The 24,058-nt window shown below is 42.5% G+C and overlaps 1 protein-coding gene across 3 annotated transcripts in view; it reads left to right on the top strand.

The window, feature by feature from the left end:
- The window catches only part of RUFY1 (RUN and FYVE domain containing 1), a 59,679-nt gene that overhangs the window by 11,147 nt on the left and 24,474 nt on the right, over positions 1-24,058 (top strand). For 2 of the 3 annotated variants that reach the window (XR_009264569.1, XM_058739398.1), the window contains exons 3-9: positions 990-1,107; positions 3,914-4,015; positions 6,121-6,244; positions 14,965-15,026; positions 18,305-18,370; positions 21,268-21,337; positions 23,676-23,777. Coding sequence is in view for 2 of the 3 variants with exons in the window: in XM_058739398.1 (XP_058595381.1) it covers positions 990-1,107; positions 3,914-4,015; positions 6,121-6,244; positions 14,965-15,026; positions 18,305-18,370; positions 21,268-21,337; positions 23,676-23,777 (644 nt within the window). In the remaining variant the exon portion in view is untranslated. The remainder of the gene's footprint in view (positions 1-989; positions 1,108-3,913; positions 4,016-6,120; positions 6,245-14,964; positions 15,027-18,304; positions 18,371-21,267; positions 21,338-23,675; positions 23,778-24,058) is intronic. The other variant, XM_058739406.1, reaches the window with a different exon arrangement.

A 24,058-nucleotide genomic window follows, 5' to 3' on the forward strand; every position in this document is an offset into this window, starting at 1 on the left:
CAATATTTAAAAGCCTTATTAATGAGATTTTTACATCATTCTTTTTTATACTAAGGCTTAAAAACCCACTGTGTTTTACATCTCTTGCACTGGCTACACTTCAAGTGCTCAGTAGCACATGTGGCCACTGACTACCTCTGACAGCACAGTTCTAGAGGACCAGACAGTAAAGGCAGAAACAAACTTAATTACAAAATGCTACAAATTCAAGGAAGCAACATGGGTTTCTACTAGAGTGAGAGGGGAAGGCCTTGCTGGGGAACTATGAGCTGAGACCCAAAAGAGAGTTAGCTGTGCAGAGATTTGGGGCAAGAGCATTCCTGAGGGAGAAAAAAAACAGGTGCAGAAGTCCTGAGTGAGATCAAGCTTGGTTTGAGGAAGATACCAGAGGGCTCAGAGGGAGAGTGCGGGGAGATGAGGTCAGGGAAATAGATTGGGGGGTGGGGGAAGGCTGGATGGTGTAGACCTTTATAGGTCATGTGAGGAGTCGGATTTTATTCCAACTGTATCTGGAGGATTTTAAGCAAGGGAAAACATGACCTGACTTACATTTTTAAAACAACTTCCACGTGCTTGAACAGATTGTAAGGGTGGGGAGCCGACCGTATTGGGAGCAAGAAGACCCATTAGAAGATTATTGGCAGCAGGTCAGATGAGGGACGGTGGGGATAATTTGAGCATTGATTTTGACATCAGGTAGGAGGGAGAAAGCGGAAGGCTTTCTACAAGCAATACAGATATGAGATACTTGTTTTATTTCATGGGCAGTAAATACTTGGAGTAAGAACATAGTCGGGATATCAGAGAAACCCTGTCACCAGAGGAAGGGAGAGCTTGTTTGTTACCTGGCATCTGAGTCCCTGAGACTAAATCAGGATTAAGTGGTAGAGTCGTGCATTGTCTGTTTGGCTTTTGGGAGAGAGACAGTGGACACCTGAAGACATTTTGCAACCTGTTCTTATAAATAACCCTTTTGTTTTCCCTTTTAGTCAAGAAGAGTTTTATTGGCCAAAATAAATCTTTCTTTGGTCCTTTGGAGCTGGTGGAGAAACTTTGTCCAGAAGCATCAGATATAGCCACCAGTGTCAGAAATCTGCCAGAATTAAAGTGAGTGAGAAGCAGTTACACTGACTTAATGTTAAAAACAAAAACAAAAACAAAAACCCTTGTATTTACCCATTTCTCAACTACTTGCTGATAAAACTTTTTCTAATTCAGAACAAATTGTAGCATAAGCCACACTCAACTTAAACTTTAGTTCCAGCCCTGATGCTCATAATCCTCAAGATCTTCAGCAAGATTTGCCCCTCCCTGAGCCTCAGTTCCCTTATCTTTCAAATGGGGTTTGAAAGATTCCTGCTTGTCACACAAAGTCACGTAGTTTGAAAAGATGTGGTGGGGCACCTGGCTGGCTCAGTAGAGCATGCAACTCTTGAGTTCAAGTGCCATGTTGGGTGTAGCGATTACTTTAAAAAAGAAAAGGTGTTGTCACCTGAGGAGCGGTTACAGGAGTAAAAGGAGTCATCATTACACTCCTGGGAATCCGTGCTTCAGATACATCTGGGCACCTTTCTGAATAGTGTAGTTCGGGCCAGATTTTCGATTCTGGGACATGAGACATTTGTGAAAAGGTGAGACTGACAAAGCATTTGCCATGTCTGGGTTTGCCTCAGGATTCCCCATGCATAGGCTCAAAATAAAAAACTAGACAGAATACAAACAAGGCATCATCATGAAATTTGGAACTAGAAAGGGACCTAGAGATCCCTGGGCCGATACAAAAGAGCACCCTGCAGTCTCCCACAGGGGAACACGACTGTCCAGCCTCTGATGCTTCTCCCAAGGACCTAGCCTGTTCCATTTTGAGATAATGATAATAACCAGCATTCACTAAGGGCCTGCCATGTGCCAGGAGTTATGCTAAGGACATTTCAGGATCTCATTTAATCCCTCTCAACAAGCCTCTGGGAAAGCTGTTGGAATCCCCACTGATAAGTACAGAAACTAAGACTGAGTAGCTAAGTAACCTGCCCAAGGTCTGTTGGCAAGTGAGTAGTAGAGCCAGGAAGAGAACACAGGTCTGCAGGACTCTGGAACCTTCTGAAGCCCATTGACCTCCATTGCTACAGAACCCTGTGCATTCTTATCAAGACGAAATTTAAGCCTGTGTCCCTGTCCCTAGTTCAGTCCTCTGGGCTTGTACCACAGAAGGTGAAAGCCTTTTGTACATGACAACCTTCAAATCTGTATATGGTGATCTGTCATGCACTTCCCTCGTCTTCTGCTTTGCTTCATACTTATGTGGTCCTGTTTGCCCACCCCTTCTGACCAGCTCACTCCCTCGGGAGTGAAGCAGCTAGACCAAGTCCCAGCATGTTCAGGTCGGAGTAGAACAGTCCCTCCTACGCTCAGACCTCTGTTTCCAGTTATGCATGGGAGGCATTTTTGAAGCCTTATGCTAACAAAGAGCTCACTGTCAGCTAAACCCACTACTCTGTTCCCCTATTAACTCTGGCTGCTAAACAGGCTTAGGTACCAAAATCCTACCCTGTCTGCCAAAGAGGAAATATACAATAGTTCCCTTTCCTTGATGCCTCTGGGACTAGCCTCACAGGGGGCTGCATGGGAAAGAACTTTTTTTTAACTATTTCATTAAATAGTAATGAAAGTTCTAAAATTTTGGTGTTATTTTGGAAGTTATGACTAGTGAGTTTTTTTGGGGGGAAGGGGTTGTTTAAGGTTGTTTGAAACTTGTAGGATGAATTTTTGCATCCTGAGAGGAATCTGTCCGAAATTCAGTTCCCCCGTCTAAAATGAAAATACCAGGGTGGGGTGCCTGGGTGGCTCAGTCTGTTAAGCGTCTGATTCTTGATTTCAGCTCAGGTCATGATCTCACAGTTTATGGGTTTGAGCCCCTCATTGGGCTTTGCACTCACAGTGGGGAGCCTGCTTGGGATTCTCTCTCCTCCTCTCTGCCCCTCCCCTGCCCTCTCTCTCTCTCTCAAAAAAAAAAAATTTTTTTTTAAAGAAAAAATATCAGAGCTCCTAGGTGGCTCAGTTGGTTAAGCATCTGAGTGTTGATTTCAGCCTCAGGTCATGATCTCACAATTGTGAGACTGAGCCCCGCATCAGGCTCCACACTGGGTATAGAGCCTGCTTAGGATTGTCTCTTCACTCTGCTCCTCACCCCCCAAGTAAATAAACAAACAAACAAATAAATAAATGAAAATATCTTTTGCAGTATGATTTGTCACCCAGAATTTTTTCTTTTTTTTTTTTTTTAAGTTTTATTCATTTTGAGATAGAGAAAGCAAGTGAGGCGGGGGAGAGAGAGAGAGCAATAGTAAGAGAGAGAGAGAGAGAGAGAGAGAGAGAGAATCCCAAGTGGGCTCAATACTGCCAGCGCAGAGCCCGATGCAGGGCTCACACCCACACATCATGACATCATGACCTATGTCTGACGTACAAACCTAATCTGGTATTTCCTGGCCCCCTGTGAAATTTTATGAATATATGCAAAGGTTTGTCTGATTGTATTTGTTCCAGAAATCAGATTTTTGAGGATTAAGAGTGTTTTTTTTCTCTCTTTTGTCAAAATAGGCAGTTCTTCCTGCCCATGGGTCCTGTCCCCATGCTTTAATAAAATCATCTTTTTGCATCAAAAAAAAACAAAAAAAAAAACAGACAAAAAGTACATGTCCATGATACAAAATTCAAACTGTACCCAAAGAGCTGTTTTCTGGGCTTTCGCAGGCAGTATGTTCCACCCAACCCCCAAAGCCACTATTCTTACAGTGTTCTCTGTGTTCATGTTGATGTGCATGTACATGTGTACATATGTGTATCTCTTTAAAGTGGGGTTTGAGGGGTTTTTGGTGTTAACACCTTAACAGTTTGATTCTCTGAATTCTAGGACAGCTGTGGGAAGAGGCAGAGCATGGCTTTATCTTGCACTCATGCAAAAGAAACTGGCAGATTATCTGAAAGTGCTTATAGACAATAAACATCTCTTAAGGTATTTTTTTACCTCCTATCTTTGCTTGTCTTTCGCTCTGTAAATAATTGGAACATAGTTCTGCAGATTGTTTTAAATTGAAACGAGTATACAACATACACAGCTTTTATTTGAATTATTATTCATCATAAATTTCCTGTGGCTTAGTTTTAAGAGTATTTCAGTTTGTAAGCACGGATATCTGAAAGTCCTTTTGAATGAAGAGTCATACTTACTTTTCATTTTGAAAAGTCATTTCGAAACTCATTCTTCAAAATCCCTGTAATTAGGTAACTGACAGCCTACTCGGTTAAGCTTCAACAAAATGTTATTTATTTGACTTGTTGATAACAGGGAAAAAATGACTTTAAAACCAGATGCAGTGAACAACTTTAAAGTATAAAATCCTGCTTTTTTCAAGATATTACCTATCTTAGGATTCCATATCCAGTTTGTAAAATTTTATATCTCTTAGCATCAGTAATGACTAACTGGCTGTCTCTGAAATTTATGACTGGTTCATTTTTTTTTTTTAATGTTTATTTATTTTGAGATAGAGAGAGCAGGGGAGGGGCAGAGAGAGAGAGGGAGAGAGTCCCAAGGAGGCTCCGCACTGTCAGCACAGAGCCCAACATGGGGCTTGATCTCACAAACCATGAGATCATGACCTGAGCTGAAATCAAGAGTCAGATGCGTAACCGACTGAGTCACCAGGTGCCCAAGACTGGTTCATTTTTGATATTTATAAATATATAAATATAAATTTATAAAATATGTACATATAAACGTATGTAAGCAAAAATATCTTCATAAAAGGAACTTTCTCTAGAACATGAGCATTTATAAGGGAAGAATCTCTCTAGAGTTAATCTTTTTGTCTAATTGAGTTGAAAATAGCTTTTATAGTATGGCCTGCCACTCAAAATTTTCCACGTTTTAAGTCATGGCTTATTATTGATTATATCTTTAACATGATAAATGCGATTTCAAATACTTCACATACTTTGCACTTTGAGTAAAGTCACACTGAGTAACTTCGAGGTACAGATTTTGTTCTAATGAACTAATTCTTTTTTTTTTTTAATTGACTTATAGTTGACACACATTACATAGTTTCAGGTGTGCAACATCGTGATTCCACAAGTCTACACCATGATGCCGTACTCACCACAAGTGTAGTTACCCTCTGTCGCCGTGCAGAGTTACCACAGCACCATTGACTGTATTCCCTATGCTGGACCTTTCATCCCTATGACCTAACGAACTAATTCTTTTTTTTTTTTTTTTTTTTTTTCAACGTTTTTTATTTATTTTTGGGACAGAGAGAGACAGAGCATGAACGGGGAAGGGGCAGAGAGAGAGGGAGACACACAGAATTGGAAACAGGCTCCAGGCTCCGAGCCATCAGCCCAGAGCCTGATGCGGGGCTCGAACTCACAGAGCGCGAGATCGTGACCTGGCTGAAGTCGGACGCTTAACCGACTACGCCACCCAGGCGCCCCACCTAACGAACTAATTCTTAAGATGATAAGTTCTCATGCACTCACACACACACACAGCTGGTAAACTAGCACATCACTGGTGACCAGGAGCAGTAGTAGACAGGGGATGGGGCCCCACTATGAATGGCTGAGGTGACTCGGGAGGTAAGAAAGTAAAAGCATCCAGTGTTGCTCCGTGGGACACAGGGAAGAGGGAAGGGTTTTATTCTTGGATGTGGGGGGCTGTGGAAACCTGCTTCTGGCTAACATGAGTGTAGAAATAGTTCCTCACAGTGCAGAAAAAGGAGCCAGCAGAGAAAGGAAGGGCAGAGTGATGGTCAGGAACAGAGGAGCCAAGAGGAGGTGAGAAGGACCAGGGTCCAGGGTCCAGATGGAGGAGTCAGCCTTAGACTAGAGGTGGGAGGAGCCCGTTCTCAACCACAGGAAGAGAAGAGAGGCCAGAGAAGAAATAGCAGCACTTGAAGCAGGTGGGGGCAGGAGGAAATGGACACCAGGGAGTTTCTGGCTTCTGGTGAAGCTGGCAGCCCAGCTGTCAGCTGGGAGATAAAAAGGGGGGCAGGTCAGGGAGATGGGGTGATGAACATCCCTTCCTAAGAAGCCCCCTGCTGTGTCAATCTCTTTCAGTGAGTTCTATGAGCCTGAGGCATTGATGATGGAAGAGGAAGGGATGGTGATTGTGGGTCTGCTGGTGGGACTCAATGTTCTCGATGCCAATCTCTGCTTAAAAGGAGAAGACTTGGATTCTCAGGTAAAATAGGAATCTTGGCTCTAGGTGGAATGCCTTCTTTGGGCCAGGGATTTTCCATAAGATCTGAGGACATGGGCTGAGCCGAAGAAAGGGGCAAATGGCAGAGGGTGTCTACTGGAAGGCTGGGGCAGAGGGGGAAGCCCCCTGGGGAAGGGGAAGTCTGGGCCAAGGCACGGAGGCACATGAAATGAAGGTAGAGGCTGGGCTCAGTTTCCAGGCCATCAGTGTCCTGCGAAAGGGTTTGTCTTTTGTGTCTGGAACCTTGGGAAGCCATCAGAGGGCTGCCTGGGTAGCTCAGTGAAGCATTTTGACTCTTGATTTCGGCTCAAGTCACGATCTCCACAGTTCGTGGGTTCGAGTCCCATGTCAGGCTCTGCACTGACAGTGTGGAGCCTACTTGGGATTCTCTGTCTCTGTCTCTCTTTCTCAAAATAAATAAATAAACTTAAAAAAAAAAAAAAAAAAAAAAAAAGGAAGCCATTGGAGGTTTTTAAGCAGTGTACTGAAATGATTGGGCCCAGGTTTGAGAAAGAGCAATCTAGCAGCCATCCAGGTCATAAGTTTAGAAGGGGCCAACAGTGGAGACAGCAAAAACAGTGAGCAAAGTCCCAAAGGTTGGATGGGGACTAGGAAGGTAGAGTCAGGAGAGATTAGGGAAGTGAGATGATACAATGGGGTCCAAATGAAAGCAGGCAGCACAGATCAGAGTGCCCTGACGGGTGAGACAGCCCTCTTGGGAGGCTTTCTTCCTTATGGGAGCAGGTGACCAGGGTTGAGCTCTACACTCCTGGTGGCAGTGACAATAGATGTGTGACGGGGAGAGACACCCCGACCCATCCCGACCTCCACCCCTGTTCAGGGCATCTGTAGCTGTGGTTGGGCCAATGCCCAGCCTTCTTCCTGCCACAAGTTTGGATCTGAAGAATCTAAAGCTTCCTCTAATCCCTCCATGCCCAGGTCAGCTTGTTTTTGTTTTGTTTTTTTCTTATAACCTCTCCCCCCTTTCTTCCCCAATAGTTTTATTGTTTTTGCATGTTGAAAATTTTTCAAAAAATACAGACAAGTATTTGAAAAGAAACAAAACCTCACACATAATCCCATATTCAGAGAGTAATAATACAGTGTTACATTTTGATATCTGTCCTTCCAGCACAAGAATAGGGGGTGTATGTTTATATCTTTTATTAAAGGTATTTGGACTTTTGTTCAACCAAAATATGATTATTCCAGACACACCATTTTGTAATTTTGTTTATTTCACACTATTGTCCCACATAGTTCTCAATGTCAGTAGAGATATAAACCATTTATTTATTTACTTTTAGCTTATTTTATTCATTTTGACAGTGCGTACATGCACAGGAGGGTGGGCAGGAAGGGGGCAGAGAGAGAAGGAAAGACAGAATCCCAAGCAGGCTCTGCATTGACAGTGCAAATCCCCACATGAGGCTCAAACTCACAAACAGTGAGATCATGACCTGAGCCAAAATCAAGAGTCCGATGCTTAACCCTGAGCCACCCGGGTGCCCTGAGATATAAATCTTTTTTTTTTTTTCTTAAGTTTATTTATTTTGAGAGAGTGAGAGAGAGCATGGGTGGGGTAGGGGTAGAGAGGGAGGGAGAGACAATTCCAAGCAGGCTCCGCACTGACACAGAGCAGAGCCCAACACCAGGCTGGAACCCATGAACCATGAGATTGTGACCTGAGCCGAAATCCAGAGTTGGACACTTAATTGACTGAGTCACCCAGGCGCCCCGAGATAGAAACTATTTAAATGGCTGCACAGTACAAGCACACCTCAGAGATACTATGAATTCAGTTCCAGACCTCTGCGATAAAGCGAGTATCTCAATAAAGCGAGTCATGGAGGGTTTTTTGGTTTTGGTTTTGTTTTTTGGTTTCTCAGTACATATACAAGTTATGTTTACACTATACTGTAACCTATCAGGTGTGTGATGTGATAACATCATACCTAAAAAACTGTGTAAATAAATAACAAAAATAAGTTAAATAAAAATTAATGTTCGTACTTTAAAATATTTCATTGCTGAGTGCCTAGTCAGTTAAGTATCCGACTTTGGCTCAACTCACAATCTCACGGCTCATGGTTCAAGCCCCATGTCAGGCTCTGTGCTGACAGCTGAGAGCCTGGAGCCTACTTCGGATTCTGTGTCTCCTTCTCTCTCCGCTTCTTCCCTGCTCATGCTCTGTCTCTCTCTCTTTCTCTCTCAAAAGTAAATAAATATTTTTTTAACAATTAAAATATTTCATTGCTGAAAAATGCTAACCATCATCTGAGCTTTCAACAAGCCATAGTCACTGATCACAGATCATCATAACAAATGTAGGAAAAGTTTGAAATACATGATTACCAAAATGTGAACCACAGACACAAGGTGAGCAAATGCTGTTGGGAAAATGATGCTGATAGACTTGCCCAACACATGGTTACCACATACCTTCAATTTGTAAAAAAGGAATGTCCACGAAGTACAACAAAGCAAAATAAAGCAAAGTACAATTAAGCAAAGTACAAATAAAGCATAAAATGAGGTATGCCTGTATTCCATTTTATGAATGTGCCATAATTCATTTAACCAGTACCTTATTAACTTAGGTTGATTCCATATTACAACAACAGTATTGTAAACATCCTCATACCTCTTTGTACTATTGTCCATTGATTTCCTTAGGATAAATTTTGGGACTACTGTGTCACAGTAAACATTCTACATGAGTATTATGATGTCATGGTGGGCTTTCTTGGTCTTTTTTCAGTCTGATAGACAAAAACAGCTCATCTCAAATTTGTATTTTTTTATAAACATGTTTTTTATTTTTATTTTTTTATTTAAAAAAAATTTTGTAATGTTTATTTATTTTTGAGAGGGAGAGAGAGACAGAGCATGAGCCAGGGGATGGGGAGAGAGAGAGGGAGACACAGAATCTGGAGCAGGCTCCAGGCTCTGAGCTTCAACACAGAGCCCGACACAGGGCTCGAAACTTGCGAACTGTGAAATCATGACCTGAGCCACCCAGGCGCCCCAACATGTTTTTATTTTTAAAAGTAGCCTCAGGGGCACTGGGGTGGCTCAGTCAGTTAAGCAGCTGACTCTTGATTTCAGCTCATGTTACGATCTCACAGTTTTGTGAGTTCAACCCCCCACGTCAGGCTCTGCACTGACAGCAAGGAGCCTGCTTGAGATTCTCCCATTCTCTCTCTGTCCCTACCCCACTTGCAGTCTCTCTGTCTCTCAATAAATAAATAGACTTAAAAATATATTAAATATACATAAAAAAATATATGTAGACAATAAATAAATAAATGTAAGCTTCATGGCCAACATGGGACTTGAACTCACGACCCTGAGATCAAGAGTCACATGTTCTACCAACTGAGCCAGCCATGCACCCCATCGAATTTATATTTTTGAGGACTCGGGAGGTCAAGTATTTTTTGCATGCTTTATATGCCATTGGTGGTTCAGCTTTTGTGACTCCCCATCCCTATTCCTTTTCCCATTTTTGTGTGTCTTCCATTTTTTCCCACTCCTTTATTATAGATTAATGATATTAATTGTCAGAATTTTTGTTATAAATTTTTTGCTGGTTTCTTACAGCTGGTGTTCTCTGCAAGGAAAAAAATAATTTTTTTTTGGCATTCAAATTTATTTGGTTTTTTTTTAAGATTTTATTTTTAAGTAATCTCTACACCCAACATGGGGCTCAAATTCATGACCCTGAGATCAAGAGTTGCATGCTTTAACAACTTGAACCAGCCAGGCACCCCTGCTGGTGCCATCAAATTTAATGGACTTTTTCTTTATACTTTCTAAGGTATTGTCCCCATCTAAAAATTAATGTAATTTTTTAAAAACTGGTTTGGTTTTTTTTTTACATTTAAATAACGTCTGTCATTTGTTTTGACATAGTGTGAAGTGGGAGTCTAGGTTTCTTTTACAAATAGTAAACCAGTTTTCTCAATGTCATGTAGTAAATATATTTTTCTGCTAATTTGGAATTTCACCTTTATCATGAGTGAAATATCCAAAATCTACTGAAGTTTATTTCTGGACTCAGAAGTCTAGTCTCTGGATCTCTCTATTCCTATGCCAGTAACACAGTGTTTAATTTACTAGAGCCACATAGTATGTTTTACATTCTAGTCGCTCACCTCCTGCCTACTTTGTTTATTTCCTTTTCAGATATAGTTCAGGCTGTCCATTCTGCCATGTGAACTTGAACATCACTTTGTTAGATTCCAAAATAAAAACTCAATTGTGGCTCTTATCAAATAATAGATATGATAAAGCATCCTGTTTTGGTCTTTTTCTATTTTTATTTTATTTATTTTTTACTTTTTTAACGTTTATTCATTTTTGAGAGACAGAGTGTGAGCAGGGGAGGGGCAGAAAGAGAGGGAGACACAGAATCCAAAGCAGGCTCCAGGGTCTGAGCTGTCAACACAGAACCCGACGCAGGGCACGAACCCACGAGCTGCAAGATCATGACCTGAGCTGAAGTTGGATACCCAACCAACTGAGCCACCCAGGCACCTCTTTTTTTATTTTTAATTCTGTACTGTTATGGTTACCGTTATTTAAGAGACAATCTGAGGGAACCTTTAAAGAGTCCTCTGAAATGACAGTAGTAGCCTGCTTCATTCATTTTTAGTTTTAAATAACATTGGAGCTCCTGGATGGCTCAGTCAGTGAAACCTCTGATTCTTGATTTCAGCTCAGGTCATGATCTCAAGGTCATGAGATTGAGCCCAGAGTCGGGCTCCTCGCCAAGTGGAGCCTGCTTAGGATTCTCTCTCTCCCTCTGCCCCTCCCCTGACTGTGCGCTCTTGCTCTATCTCAAAATATTTTTTAAAAATCTTAAATAGCATTTCCATATGTAGATCTGTGCTCACAGTGGAATTTTATTTTAAAAAAATTGTTTTTAATGTTTATTTATTTTTGAGACAATGCGAGAGACAGAGTGCAAGCAGCGGAGGGGCAGACAGAGGGAGACACAGAATCTGAAGCAGACTCCAGGCTCTGAGTTGTCAGCCCAGGGCCTGACACAGGGCTCCAACTCACAAGCCGTGAGATCATGACCTGAGCTGAAGTCAGACACTCAACCCACTGAGCCACTCAGGCGCCCCTGGAATTTTATTTTAAATTCCAGTATTGTTAACGTACAGTGTTACATTAGTTTCAGGTGTATGATATATGATCCCACACTTCCATGCATTTCCCTGGTTCTTTAGCACAGTGCCTCTCATATGTCACCATGAATGTTTGCTACTGATGTCTGAGGGATCCTTTTTCTCATGTTCAGAAAGTACTGTGCCAATCTAATTTATTTTGCATTTTTATTATAAATGAGCATGCAGTGCCATCACATACCTTTTTTTGGCATCTTTTAAAATGTCTTAGCTTTTAACCCATAAATATAACTGAATTCATTCATAGGTTTCCTTTTGTGATATTATCCCTGCATTCCTCAAGTAAACAGGGTTTACAGGAGTGGTCATCATGTGTTACTCTTCTAGTGTCCTCCTAGATTCAACATGTTTGTGATTTATTTGGAAATTTTGTGTTTCCCTGCATTTGTGACACTGTTCTCAGTTTTCCTTTACTGTACTGTCTTTGCCACTTTGTGGTGTCGGAATGTAACCTCATAAAATAAGCTGGATAATGTTCTTTTCTGTATTCCTGCAACTGTTTATTAGACCAGGAATGATTTTTTCCTCTGAAGGTTTGTAAGAACTTACTGGGATGATCTCTTCATCTTTATGGGTTTTTTGGTCCTTAGTTGTTTGACCACTTTTTCATTTAGCTTTTGGTCAATGTATTGGTTTCCTGTGTCTTAGGACATTTTTTATTTTTATTTTTATTCATTTCTTTTTTTGAGAGAGAGAGAGAGAGAGAGAGATTGAGAATACTAAGCAGGCTCCACGCTGAGTGAGAGCCAGACACGAGGCTTGATCTCACAATCATGAGACCATGACCTGAGCCAAAATCAAGAGTCACCCAGGTGCCCCTTAGGACAATTTTTTAGTAATTTATATTTTTCCAAAAGTCATATATTTCATTCAGGTCTATTGGTTATAAGAGAGTATTCTCTTAAGCTTATTAAAATCTCACTTTTCTCATTGGCAGTGTTGTGCACTTGCTAAATCTTGATCATATTTGGTGGAGGTTTGTCTGCTATATTGAACTTGAAGAACCAGCTTTTACATTTGATCTTTTGCTCTTGATTATTTCTGCTTTGGGAGGAGGGTTTTATTTGCTTTCTGATCCATTAATGTCTACTTTGAGTATTAATCCTCTCTCCTTTCTATTGTTGAGGGTTTTTTGCAGTTGAAAATGTACTTTTTTTTTAAATTTTTAACATTTATTCATTTTTGAGAGACAGAGAGAGACAGAGCATGAGCGGGGAAGGGGCAGAGAGAGGGAGACACAGAATCTCTGGTGCCCCAAAGTGTACTTTTTAAATTAAATTTTATTTTATTTTTTTTTAAGATTTTATTTTTGAGTAATCTCTACACCCAATGTAGGCTCGAACTCACAGCCCCAAGACCAAGAGTCACATGCTCTACTGACTGAGCTAGCCAGACCCCCCCGATTTATTATTATTTAATTTTATTACAAAAAAAATGCATGCTTGCTGAAAAAAAGTTCATACAGAAGCATATCAAGTGAAGAATGAAATTCAAACTCACCCCCTCCCCTCCCTTGATCCCTTTCGTCCCCATAGATAGTGGTAAATATTGAGGGGGAAAATCTCTCTAGAAACAGTTCTACTTTTTCTATGCATTTATGTATACGTGGGTTTGTTTCATATTAAATCCTTTCTTGCTCCCATTTCTGGATGACGAATCAACAGCCAGGTAACCAATAGCAATCACTGTATCTCAACGGTTGGCTGGACAGAGAGAGGCAGACGCTTCTGGATTAAGAGCTCTGTGCAGTCAGGTTGGTGGTGGCTGGGGCAGCAATCACTGAAGGCCTCTTCTCTCGCTTATCTGTCTTCGGACTGAGAAGGTTCAGGGAGCTGGGACAGGAACCGCAGAGGCTTCTCAGGCACCCCTGTACTCGTGGTCTCTCCATTTGGTGTCCAGCATGGTAGCTTCAGGGTAGCCAGACTTCTTTTGGGGAAGCTCAGAACTTCAATGTTATATGCCCCTCTAGGAAGAGCTAGGAAGAAGCTTATGTTGCCTCCATTAATGTAGCTGCAGAAGTCACGGAATCATTTCTGCTGCTTTTTACTCAAGACAGACACTGAGGCTGCCCAGGTTCAAGGGTCAGGAATGTAGGTTGGTGAGGTGTGACAGAGAAGTTGCAGAAACTCTCACACATGGCTGTGGCTTTAACAAAGTGGTATTACTGTAAAGGGTTAATGCTGTATATATCACTCTGGGACTTCTCATTTTCTCCTGGAGCTTTCTTCATGTCATTATGTCATACATCCACCCACTGCATTCTTTGTGATGGGTGCATGGGGCTCCATGACATGGCTATTACACGACTGATCAATATTTCTTTACTGATGGACCCCATTTTCCCAGTTTTCATCTCCCTCTCTCTGTGCCCTCCCCCACTTGCACTGTCTCTCTCTCAAAAATAAAGTTAAAAAACATTTAAAAAAAAAAAAAGAAGAAGAAGAAGTGGCTTCACTTACTCATGCTGTAGCAGACAGTGGCAGACCAGGCTCTCATTCTCTCTCAAGGGCTTTATTTTTGGACAAAGCCCTTGACATTCAGATGTGAGGGGCTCTGGTTCTCCCTCGTTCACAACAGCAGAGAATTTCCCCTGGAAAATGAGATGGGACCATTTCACCACAATTTAGGGAAGGAGGGGGTCAGAATGTCAGTTAAGGTTACCTACCACCTTAGTCTAGCCACCCAGACCTCTTTTTTCTTTTTTTTTCTTTATGTGTATTCTTTTTTTTTTTTTTTTGAAAGAGAGCATGAGCAGGAGGCACCTGGGTGGCTCAGTCAGCTGAGTGTCCGACTTCGGCTCAGGTCATGATCTCACAGTTTGTGAGTTCAAGCCCCACGTCGGGATCTGTGCTGACAGCCTGGAGCCTGCTTCAGATTCTGTGTCTCCCTCTCTCTTGCCACTTCCCCACGCTGTCTCCCTCTCTCTCTCTCTCTCTCTCAAAAATAAGTAAACATTAAAAAAAAAATTAAAAAAAAAAAAAGAGAGAGAGCATGAGCAGAGGAGGAACAGAGAGAGGGGGCCGGAAGGGACAAAGGATCCAAAGCAGACTCTGCTCTGACAGCACAGAGCCTGATGGGGGGCTCGAACTCATGAACTGTGAGATCATGTCCTGAGCTGAAGTTGGATGCTCAACCAACTGAGCCACCCAGGCGCCCTCCCCCGCCTTTTTTTTAAATTGCTCTATACCCAAAGAACTTCACTGATCTTTGTCAACAACCTGCTTAGTGAATAAATACACAAAACTAGTCTTGACGAGAGGGTAAAACTTCAGAATCTTCCCTTAAATCCTGATTTGTGATAAGTTTTTTTTCTAGAAGTTGGCGGGGTTCTCTCTCTCTTGGTTTGTTTGTTCAGTTGATTACTATTTTTGTAGAGGTGGTCAGCCCAACTAAATGTGTGTAGGAAAGAGACGGGAAGGTAAATGCCCTGAATTTTAAAGATGTATGGTTTACGGAAAACAGAAAAAGTTTCTCCTATTTAATACTTGTACGTTTTGTGTCGATCAGGTTGGAGTGATCGATTTTTCCCTCTACCTTAAGGATGTGCAGGGTCTTGATGGCGGCAAAGAGTAAGTAACTGCATGCCTGCTGCTGTTCTTCACAATTTTAATGAAATTCTGGGAAAGAATGCTACGTTTGTTTTTGCTTTGTTCGACCTTTTCATTTTCAGCAGGTATTTTTTAGTCACAGAGGTAATACATGAATGTGCTCATTGTGCAAGGAGCTAAGCTCTGTAGGGTAGAAAGGAATGTCCCCATTCACATTGCCCCCTCATCTCCAGCTCAATCCCGTGCCTGCTCCTCCCTCAGAGGAAGCTGCTCATGTCTCCTTCCACACCTTTTTTTAAATGCCTTGCAGGTGTATATTTATTGGTTGTATAATTTGCCTTATGGTTTGTTTGAATATAAGTGGGATGGTACCATTATAGGTACTCCTATATGTGTGTGTGTGTGTGTGTGTATATATATATATATATATATATATATATATATATATATATATATATATATGTTGCCCTTGGACTCATTCCTTGATCCTAGTGTGTCTTGGATGTCCCTCCATGCCATGCTTATTATGCTCTCCTTCCTTATTATGCTCTCCTTCCTGCTTATTATTAACAAGAGCATCCTTTTAAAGGAGTCATTCGGGGTGGGGTAGAAAACAAAGTAAACAATGTATATAACATGCTACCATTTGAGTTACGCTGAAGAATATGCATCCACATTTATATGTTGTATTTCCACACGCTTGGACCATTTCTAGAGTGGTGCGTAGACACCTACTAACAGTGGCTGTTCTGGGTGGGTGAAGGGAAGAGGCCAGGAGGCAGGCATGGGAGGGAGTCTCACTGTAAACCTTTGGGTTGTGCTTGAATAGTTTACCGTATCTGTTATCTGTCTCTCAAATGTGTTCTTGATAAGGACTCTCACAGGCCCCAAGCCCTAGCAGCACACCTTATCCGGCAGTGGGAACCCCACAAATACCTCAGGCTTCTTGAGTATAAGGATTCACCCACTTGAAACTTAAACAGAAATATTCTTTTTTTTTTTCTTTTAAGGTTTATTTATCTACTTTGAGAGAGAGAGAGTGCGCATGAGCACAAGTGGGGACGGGCAGAGAGAGAGGGAGACAGAGAATCCCAAGCAGGCTGTGTTGTCAGCGCAGAACCTGAAGCAGGGCTTGATCTCAGGAACTGTGTGAGATCATGACCTGAGCCGAAATCAAAAGTCAGACACTTAACCAACTGAGCCACCCAGGAGCCCCCAAAAATTATACTCATAATGTAAAGAAATAGAAATAAACTGATATCTACCAATAGGAGATAATTGAATGAATTACAGAACATTCAAAATATTCCATTCTATGAGATATTATGGAACAAATTTGACCTACTGGTTATAGTAGACTTAGAGGGATTTCCACAAGGTGTTATCGAATGAGAAAAGTATGATACTGAGAAGGGTATATACGGTTGATCCCCTGAACAACACGGGCTTGACCTGCACAAGCCCACTTTTAACGCAGATATTTTTCGGTTAAGTATGGTACAGTACTGTAAATGTATTTTCTCTTCCTTATGATTTTCTTTTTTTTTTTTTTTTTTTTTTCAACTTTTTTTTTGTTTTTTGTTTTTTGTTTTTTTTTTATTTATTTTTGGGACAGAGAGAGACAGAGCATGAACGGGGGAGGGGCAGAGAGAGAGGGAGACACAGAATCGGAAACAGGCTCCAGGCTCCGAGCCATCAGCCCAGAGCCTGACGCGGGGCTCGAACTCACGGACCGCGAGATCGTGACCTGGCTGAAGTCGGACGCTTAACCGACTGCGCCACCCAGGCGCCCCCCAGGCGCCCCCCTTATGATTTTCTTAATAACATTTTATTTTATTTCATTGTAAGGCTATAGTATATAATACACATAACATACAAAATACATGTTAATGGACTATGTAATTGGTAAGGCTTCCCTCAACAGTACACTATGAGTAGTTAAGTTTTGGGGGAGTCAAAAGTTACATGCACATTTTCAGCGGTGCAGGGGGTTGGCGTCCCCCACCCATGTATTGTTCAAGGGTCAACTGTATGTCATTTTTGTAAACAACCCCAAGAAATCCCTAACGTATTTTCTGTGTTTTAATTACATACTGTATCTATCTGTATATAATACAGACAGATACTATGGTCATATGCATATAGGCTCAACAGACTATTAACGTGGGTTACCTGAAAAGCTATGTGAAGGGCAGAATAGGTAAAAGAAAAAAATGTGCTGAAAAACAAATCCAGCACCTGTGGCAAGAACCTGTGTAGAATGATCCCCTGTATGTACATATGTGTGTGTGTGTATGTATATATATATATATATATATATATATATGTAAAGAGATTGGGGGTCAGGGGTGGAGGGGGATGCCTAACTTTAAAATGTTAAAGAGGAGCGCCTGGGTGGCTCAGTTGGTTAAGCATCCGACTTTGGCTCAGGTCATAATCTCACAGTTCATGAGTTCGAGCCCCACATTGAGCTCTGTGCTGACAGCTCAGAGCCTGGAGTGTGCTTTGGGTCCTGTGTCTCCCTCTCTCTGCCCCTCCCCCGTTCATGCTCTGTCTCTCTGTCTCAAAAATGAATAAAAACATTAAAAAAATTTTTAAGGGGCGCCTGGGTGGCTCAGTCAGTTGAGCGTCCGACTTCAGCTCAGGTTATAATCTCACAGCTCGTGAGTTTGAGCCCTTCGTCGGGCTCTGTGCTGATAGCTCAGAGCCTGGAGCCTGCTTCAGATTCTGTGTCTCCCTCTCTCTCTGCCCCTAACCCACTCACATTCTGTCTCTGTCTCTCTCAAAAATAAATAAACATTTTTTATTTAAAAAAAAAATTTTTTTTAATTAACATCTTTTTTTTTTACCCAGGCTAGTCAGCTTTATGTTTTGAAAAGCCTCTGGTCTCCTTTTTTGAGCCATTTCTCTTTCCCTTGAGTATCACAAGTTTGATCTGCCACCTTGAGGGAGGGCCATTTGTATCTGGCTGTCAGTATTTCCACCTCATATGCCAGATGGCTTTCTCTCCTCTTCCCAAATGCCTGGCCTGACAAGGCAGGAGGGTGTCTACAGGAAGCCTGCCCACGTTCCTGCATCTCCAAAGGACCTGGCTGCCATCCCCACCACACCCTTGGCCAGCTTTGCTCTGTTCACTCCGGGACCAGGACCAGGCAGACATTATTACTAAGCTCAGACTGTGCCTTAGTTTCATGATGACATTGGTACTTCTTCGAGGTGCCTGGAAGGTTGGGAGATGGTTACAAGGTATTAACCATGTATTAAAGGAATTTCTGTCTTTTTTATGCTGTTTTCAAAAGGCACGAAAGAATTACTGATGTCCTTGATCAAAAAAATTACGTGGAAGAACTTAATCGGCACTTAAGGTAGGACTCACTCCCTTTTCCAGTGTCACAGTTAATTGTCAGTACCCAATAATTGTTCCGTGGAACATTTTTCAGTTGCCATAACTGACCTTTTTTCCACACCAAGTGAAAAAGGGGTATCATAGCATGCTTGTGTGTACAGACCAGAGGAGTATGATTTCTCAATAAGGAGCTTTGGGAGTTCTTTGGTTCTTTGTTTTATGCAGTTAGACATTGTAGAAAGCAAACAAATTAAGCCTTGAGTCTTCACCCCTCACCCCTCAGCCACCTGGTTGGAAGTGACTGCCATGGGAAGCACTGTTCCTACAGGGAATCTGCACACATCCCTCTGGTGTGTCGGGACAGGAGAAAAGGGCTAAACCCCGACAGCAATTCAGTAGCAACAGCAGGCATCTTTTCTGTGATTTTTTCATTTTAATTGGAAAGCTCCCGCTGTGTTCCATGAAACACTAGCCGATGGCGGTATTGGTGGAGAATGGGCAGAGATTCACAGTCTAATGTGTTTGGGAGACAGGTTATTCTCTGTATCTCTGAATCCCCTCCAGGTGGGCAGTGCACATAAGCAGTGCTCCACGGGACAGCCCCGCTGGCCCCAAATGCCGACGAGACAGCTAAAGGAGCTGGCACATTTCACAGAATGTGCCTGGGGACAGTGCTCCAAGTTCTCCTGAGGCGTGATGTTGGCTGTTGCTTTGAGAGATCCTTGATAGATCCCTCATTTATTGACCGGTTTTGTAAGGAAGAGATGTCAGATTTCATCAGACATTCATTATCATTCAGGAAATCATGACTTTTATCCCTTAATCTGTTGATGGGAGGTTTTTTATTAATAGATTTCTTCATACAGAACCATTTCCAGGTCACAGGAATAAACTCTACTTAATCATAGTTTTAGTAACTGCATCATTTTTGATATGTGAACTAACCTAATTGTTCTGTAGTTTTTTTCCCCCCTCTGGCACGGTGTCAGGATTATGCATCTTCACAGAATGAATCAGGAGGAGCTTCTGGTTCATGAGCATTATTTGCTCCTTGAAAGCATGAAGCATGGGGCGCCTGGCTGGCTCAGTCAGTAGATGCGACTCTTGATGTCAGGGTCGTGAGTTCGAGCACCACACTGGGTGTAGAGATTACTTTTTTAAAAAATTTTAAAAAAGAAAACAGAAAATGTGAAGCTCAAAGCCTTTACTGAGGCAAGACTTTGTCAGCTTTTCAGTTTTTTCCTGAGTTGTTTATCTGTGTTTTTTTCTCCTGAGGATGTGTCTTTTTTTGGTCATTTATATTTTATTTTTAAATTTTTTTTAATGTTTATTTATTTTTGAGAGAGACATAGAGCACAAGCAGGGGAGGGGCAGAGAGAGAGGGAGACACAGAATCCAAAACAGGCTCCAGGCTCCAGGCTCCGAGCTGTCAGCACAGAGCCCGGCGCGGGGCTCAAACCCACGAGCTGGGAGATCATGACCTGAGCCGAAGTCGGACGCTTAACCAACTGAGCCACCCAGGCGCCCCTGGTAATTTATATTTTCTAAGAAAAGCATAAATTTTAGGGACGTTTTCTATGTTACAGTTGGAATAGAACTGAAAATTACATACTTTAAAGACTTGTAATTCCCTCTATATCTTTTGTGTTCTTTTTTTTTCATTTTGTTGTGTTTTAATTTTTGTCGTATCTAATGCCTGAACTTTGGTTCATTAACCTTGCCAGGTTTATTTATTTGCCCCGCACCCCCACTGGCAAAAGGCACCAGGTTAGTGGCAAAAGGTACAGGTTCTCGAGCCAGACTGCCTAGATTCAGATCCTGGCACCCCTCCAAACGGGGATGAAACCTGAGTGAGTTTTTCAGTGTAAAGTTATGGTTTCCTCGTCTGTGAAATAGGTAACGGTAAGATTTACTCACAGAATTATGGAGAGGGTCACATGAGTTGAGGCACTTAAAGTGCTTAGAAGGGGCACCTGGGTGGCTCAGTCGGTTAAGTGTCCAACTTCGGCTCAGGTCATGATGTCACGGTTCATGGTTTGAGCCCCAGATCCAGCTCTGTGTTGATAGCGTGGAGCCTGGAGCCTGCTTTGAATTCTGTCTCCCTTTCTCTGCCCCTCCCCTGCTCTCAAAGATAAATAAACATTAGAAAAAAATTAGGGGCCCCTGGGTGGCTCAGTTGGTTAAGTGTTTGCCTTTGGCTTGGGTTATGATCTAATAGTTCATGAGTTCGAGACCCACATCGGGCTCTGGGCTCTCTACTGTCAGCACAGAGCCCGCTTTGGATCCTCTGTGCCCCTCTCTCTCTCTGCCCCTCGCCTGCATGTTCTCTATCTCAAAAATTAAGTAAATAAATAAATAAATAAACAAACAAACAAGCACATAATTTGAAATAAATAAAGTGCTTAGAAGAGACCTTCCAAAAAGGAAGGTACTATATCATTATTGTGGCCGTTATTATTATTTATCAGATTTACATTCGTTTTACATATTTTTCAGTGGGAACATAGTACATATTACTTAAAGAATATTTGAAAAAATGAGGCAAAGTATAAAAAAGATCCCCCTTTGATCCTACAACCCCAAAGTACTATTATCTTGTTGTGGATATTATTTAGATACACGACTGCCAGTACATTTTGGTTCCCATCTACCATGTTAGGGAGAAAAAATGATTTTCTTTCCAGTTAGCTAAAGAAATGGATAGCATATTTTGGGGGAAAGACATTGAAACCTTTTCAATAAACGTATACACACGTACACATACGTATGTCTTCAGAATTCTCATCTCTGAATTAATCGGAGACCCCTCAACTCTCCATTTCATACAGGAAACCTAGGAATCTATTCTCATTGTTCAGAGGTTGGGGAAACAGCCTTCCTAAAGTTCACCATTACTTAATATGTTATTTTCTCTAGCTGCACAGTTGGGGATCTTCAAAACAAGATAGATGGCTTGGAAAAGACGAATTCAAAACTTCAAGAAGAGGTTTGTAACTTACTGAAATTCTTAGGACAAAATGGCCCAAGGTTAAGAGAAACAGTGTGGTTGGTACATCTGACCAGAGCTGCTCACTGGTCGGAATGGGAATCGCTAAGTTTGGACTGAGCTGCATGTGAGACCGGTGTTCTCGGAATTTCGCATCCTCAGAATGTCTGTGGCCCTGTCCGGGGCTTCCCATGAGCCAGTGCAGCTGATCATGAGCCAGTTCTAAGTGACTTAGGTTTTATCACCTCGCAGTGAACCCTGGGCCTCCTTCGGAAAGCCCAGCTCCTGTGGTGAATGCGCTTCTCTCTTCCTCTTTCCCCACCTTCCTCTGACATAGTGTGCCTCCCTGCTGCCCAGAAGGTGCAGACTCTGTTATGAGGTAAAAGTACCCTTGCCCACCCCTTCTGTGTTTCGGCCTCTCAGGAGCCTGGAACCAGTCTCCCCACAGTGTGGTCTTTCTCTGCTTTCTCACTAGGAAGAGAGAGAATGAAAAGACAGGAAGAAGGAGGGCTGAGGCCGAGGAAGAAAGCTTGCTGCCCGCTGCCCGGCAGTCTCCTTGGTGGACACATCTTGTCTCCTGTTAGCAGGAGGGGGGTTGCTCAGCCTTTCTGAGGCTTTCCACAGGTAGCGGTCCCTGGCTGCTCGGGCCTCCCCACCAGGTCTCACTGGGGAGGAAGAGGGCTGTGAGAGGTTGCCAGGGCGTGACCCCCACCTCAGTGTGGAGGCAGGTTATGGCCAGACGAGAGACACAGAGCATGCCTTTGTACGGAGGGCCCGGTTTAAGGCTCCCTCTGTTTACACTGACTGCTCTCTCCCAAGGGGCCAGTGCTGGAAAGCTTTAAGGAGAGGAGCTCAGATTTGTGTGAGGAGAAGGAGATTCAAAGGCGGCGTTCATAGATGGGCTTCTCAGGAGCAGCTTCACCACACTTAGAACTGGAGGACCCACATTGCCCTTGGGTGGGTGGGCTTTTGGGCCTTAGTTTATTAGGGAGGCAGGTCTTTGGGCCTCACTGTCCTCATCTCCAAATCGCATGATAACTCATACCTAACAGTGTTGTAAAAATGAGATTTGTGTTATATAAATGTGCCTCACACAACACTTGGCATGTGGAGACATTAGTTGATTTTAGAACAAACAGATTGACTCTTCGTTCTCCCAGGCGAGGTGGCATACTTTGAAGGAAGGTCTAATTTTAGCTTTTGAAACTAAACAGCTAGGTTATTTTTTCTTCAAAGGCCAACAGCTGTAATGGGAAACATGCTTTATAGAAAAGTCCCTCTCCTCAGGGTGTGCTCTCCCTGGCTTCAGAGAGCAGAGTGGGAATTAGCAGATGGTTAACTAGCACCTCTAGAGACTTAAGATTTCTTAGTTCAGCACAGTGGTAACGTTTAGAAACCCCAGTCGTGGGTTCTGAGTCCACGTGGACTTAGATGCAGTTGAGGAAGAGGAGAGAGGCGTTCAGTGCTTCAGCCCCCGCCCCCTCAGTGAGTGATGCCAAGAGCACACCCCAGTTCACGTCTTCTTTCTCCTTCCCCAGCCTGCCCTTCTCTCTCCAGGCTGTGTTCAGAGGCTGCATAAGGAGAGGTTGGTGGGTATGTTAATGCCTCTACCTGCCTCTGCAGAGAACCTCCTCCCAACAGGCTTGTATACACTTTGCCCCCACCTATGGTAACTCATTCGAGGACAGGAAGATGGCTTTCTAGGGCCTGGCTTCAGCAGATTTTGTTGTGATTCCTTCCCCAGAATGCTTTAAGTCTCCCTCTAGTGATAAAAATAATCCTTATTTATTGGCTGGAAAAGAATGAAGGATCAGGAAAAAAAGCCCATAATCCCTTTGCTAAGTAACAGCTACTGTTTTTCCGTGTATATGTGCTGCAATGTTTCCTAAGCATTTCTAACATAGGTGATTTTTTTCTTTTTAATTAGAGGTGAGAACGTGCCATAGAACCTGCCTTTTGTCCCCTATTGATATTATACCCGAAGTATGTTCTCAAGTCATCAAAAGCCTTTGCAAACATTTTAATAACTACATATTTCTGCCTTATGCTCCCACTGTCTTTCAGTAAGCTTCTGTGATATTGGACACTCAAGTGCCTCTAATAATTTGTGTCCATAAATCCTTGCCCACATTAAATCCTTAACCCCATTAAGTGGTTTGCTCTCATTTTTTTTTAAACTATGTGAATGTATTCCCTATTCAAAACAAAGAAATTAAATGATAAAATACCAAATACGTGGAAGTCCATCATCAATTGTGAAGGTGCCAAATGTTAGTTTTTAATCTGAACGGTAAGATTAATTTCAACGTTAAGGAACATAAAAATCTTTCTTTATCAGCTTTCAGCTGCAACAGACCGGATTTGTTCACTTCAAGAAGAGCAGCAACAATTAAGAGAACAAAATGAGTTAATTCGCGAAAGAAGTGAAAAGAGCGTGGAGGTGAGAAACTGACCTCACAGCTGGGCAGCGTGTCTCCCATGCGCAAGTGTCCGTGGCAGAGCTCATGCTCATTGTTTAATAGTGACACAGGCCTCAGGACGTACAGAGATGCCTTGTTTGGTGCCACTGTGCCCTCCCACACCACTTGCAGGCCACCTGGGCCACTTCGGGCTTCCAAGCGCACTGCTTCCTCACCTCTGGGCCTTTGCACTCAAAGGTTCCCATTTACTCTTCAACCTCTGCTCACGTACCGTGTCCTCTGTGATGCCTCCATGGCCCCC

Source organism: Neofelis nebulosa, chromosome 1, assembly GCF_028018385.1.
Source record: "Neofelis nebulosa isolate mNeoNeb1 chromosome 1, mNeoNeb1.pri, whole genome shotgun sequence".
Lineage (NCBI taxonomy): Eukaryota > Metazoa > Chordata > Mammalia > Carnivora > Felidae > Neofelis > Neofelis nebulosa.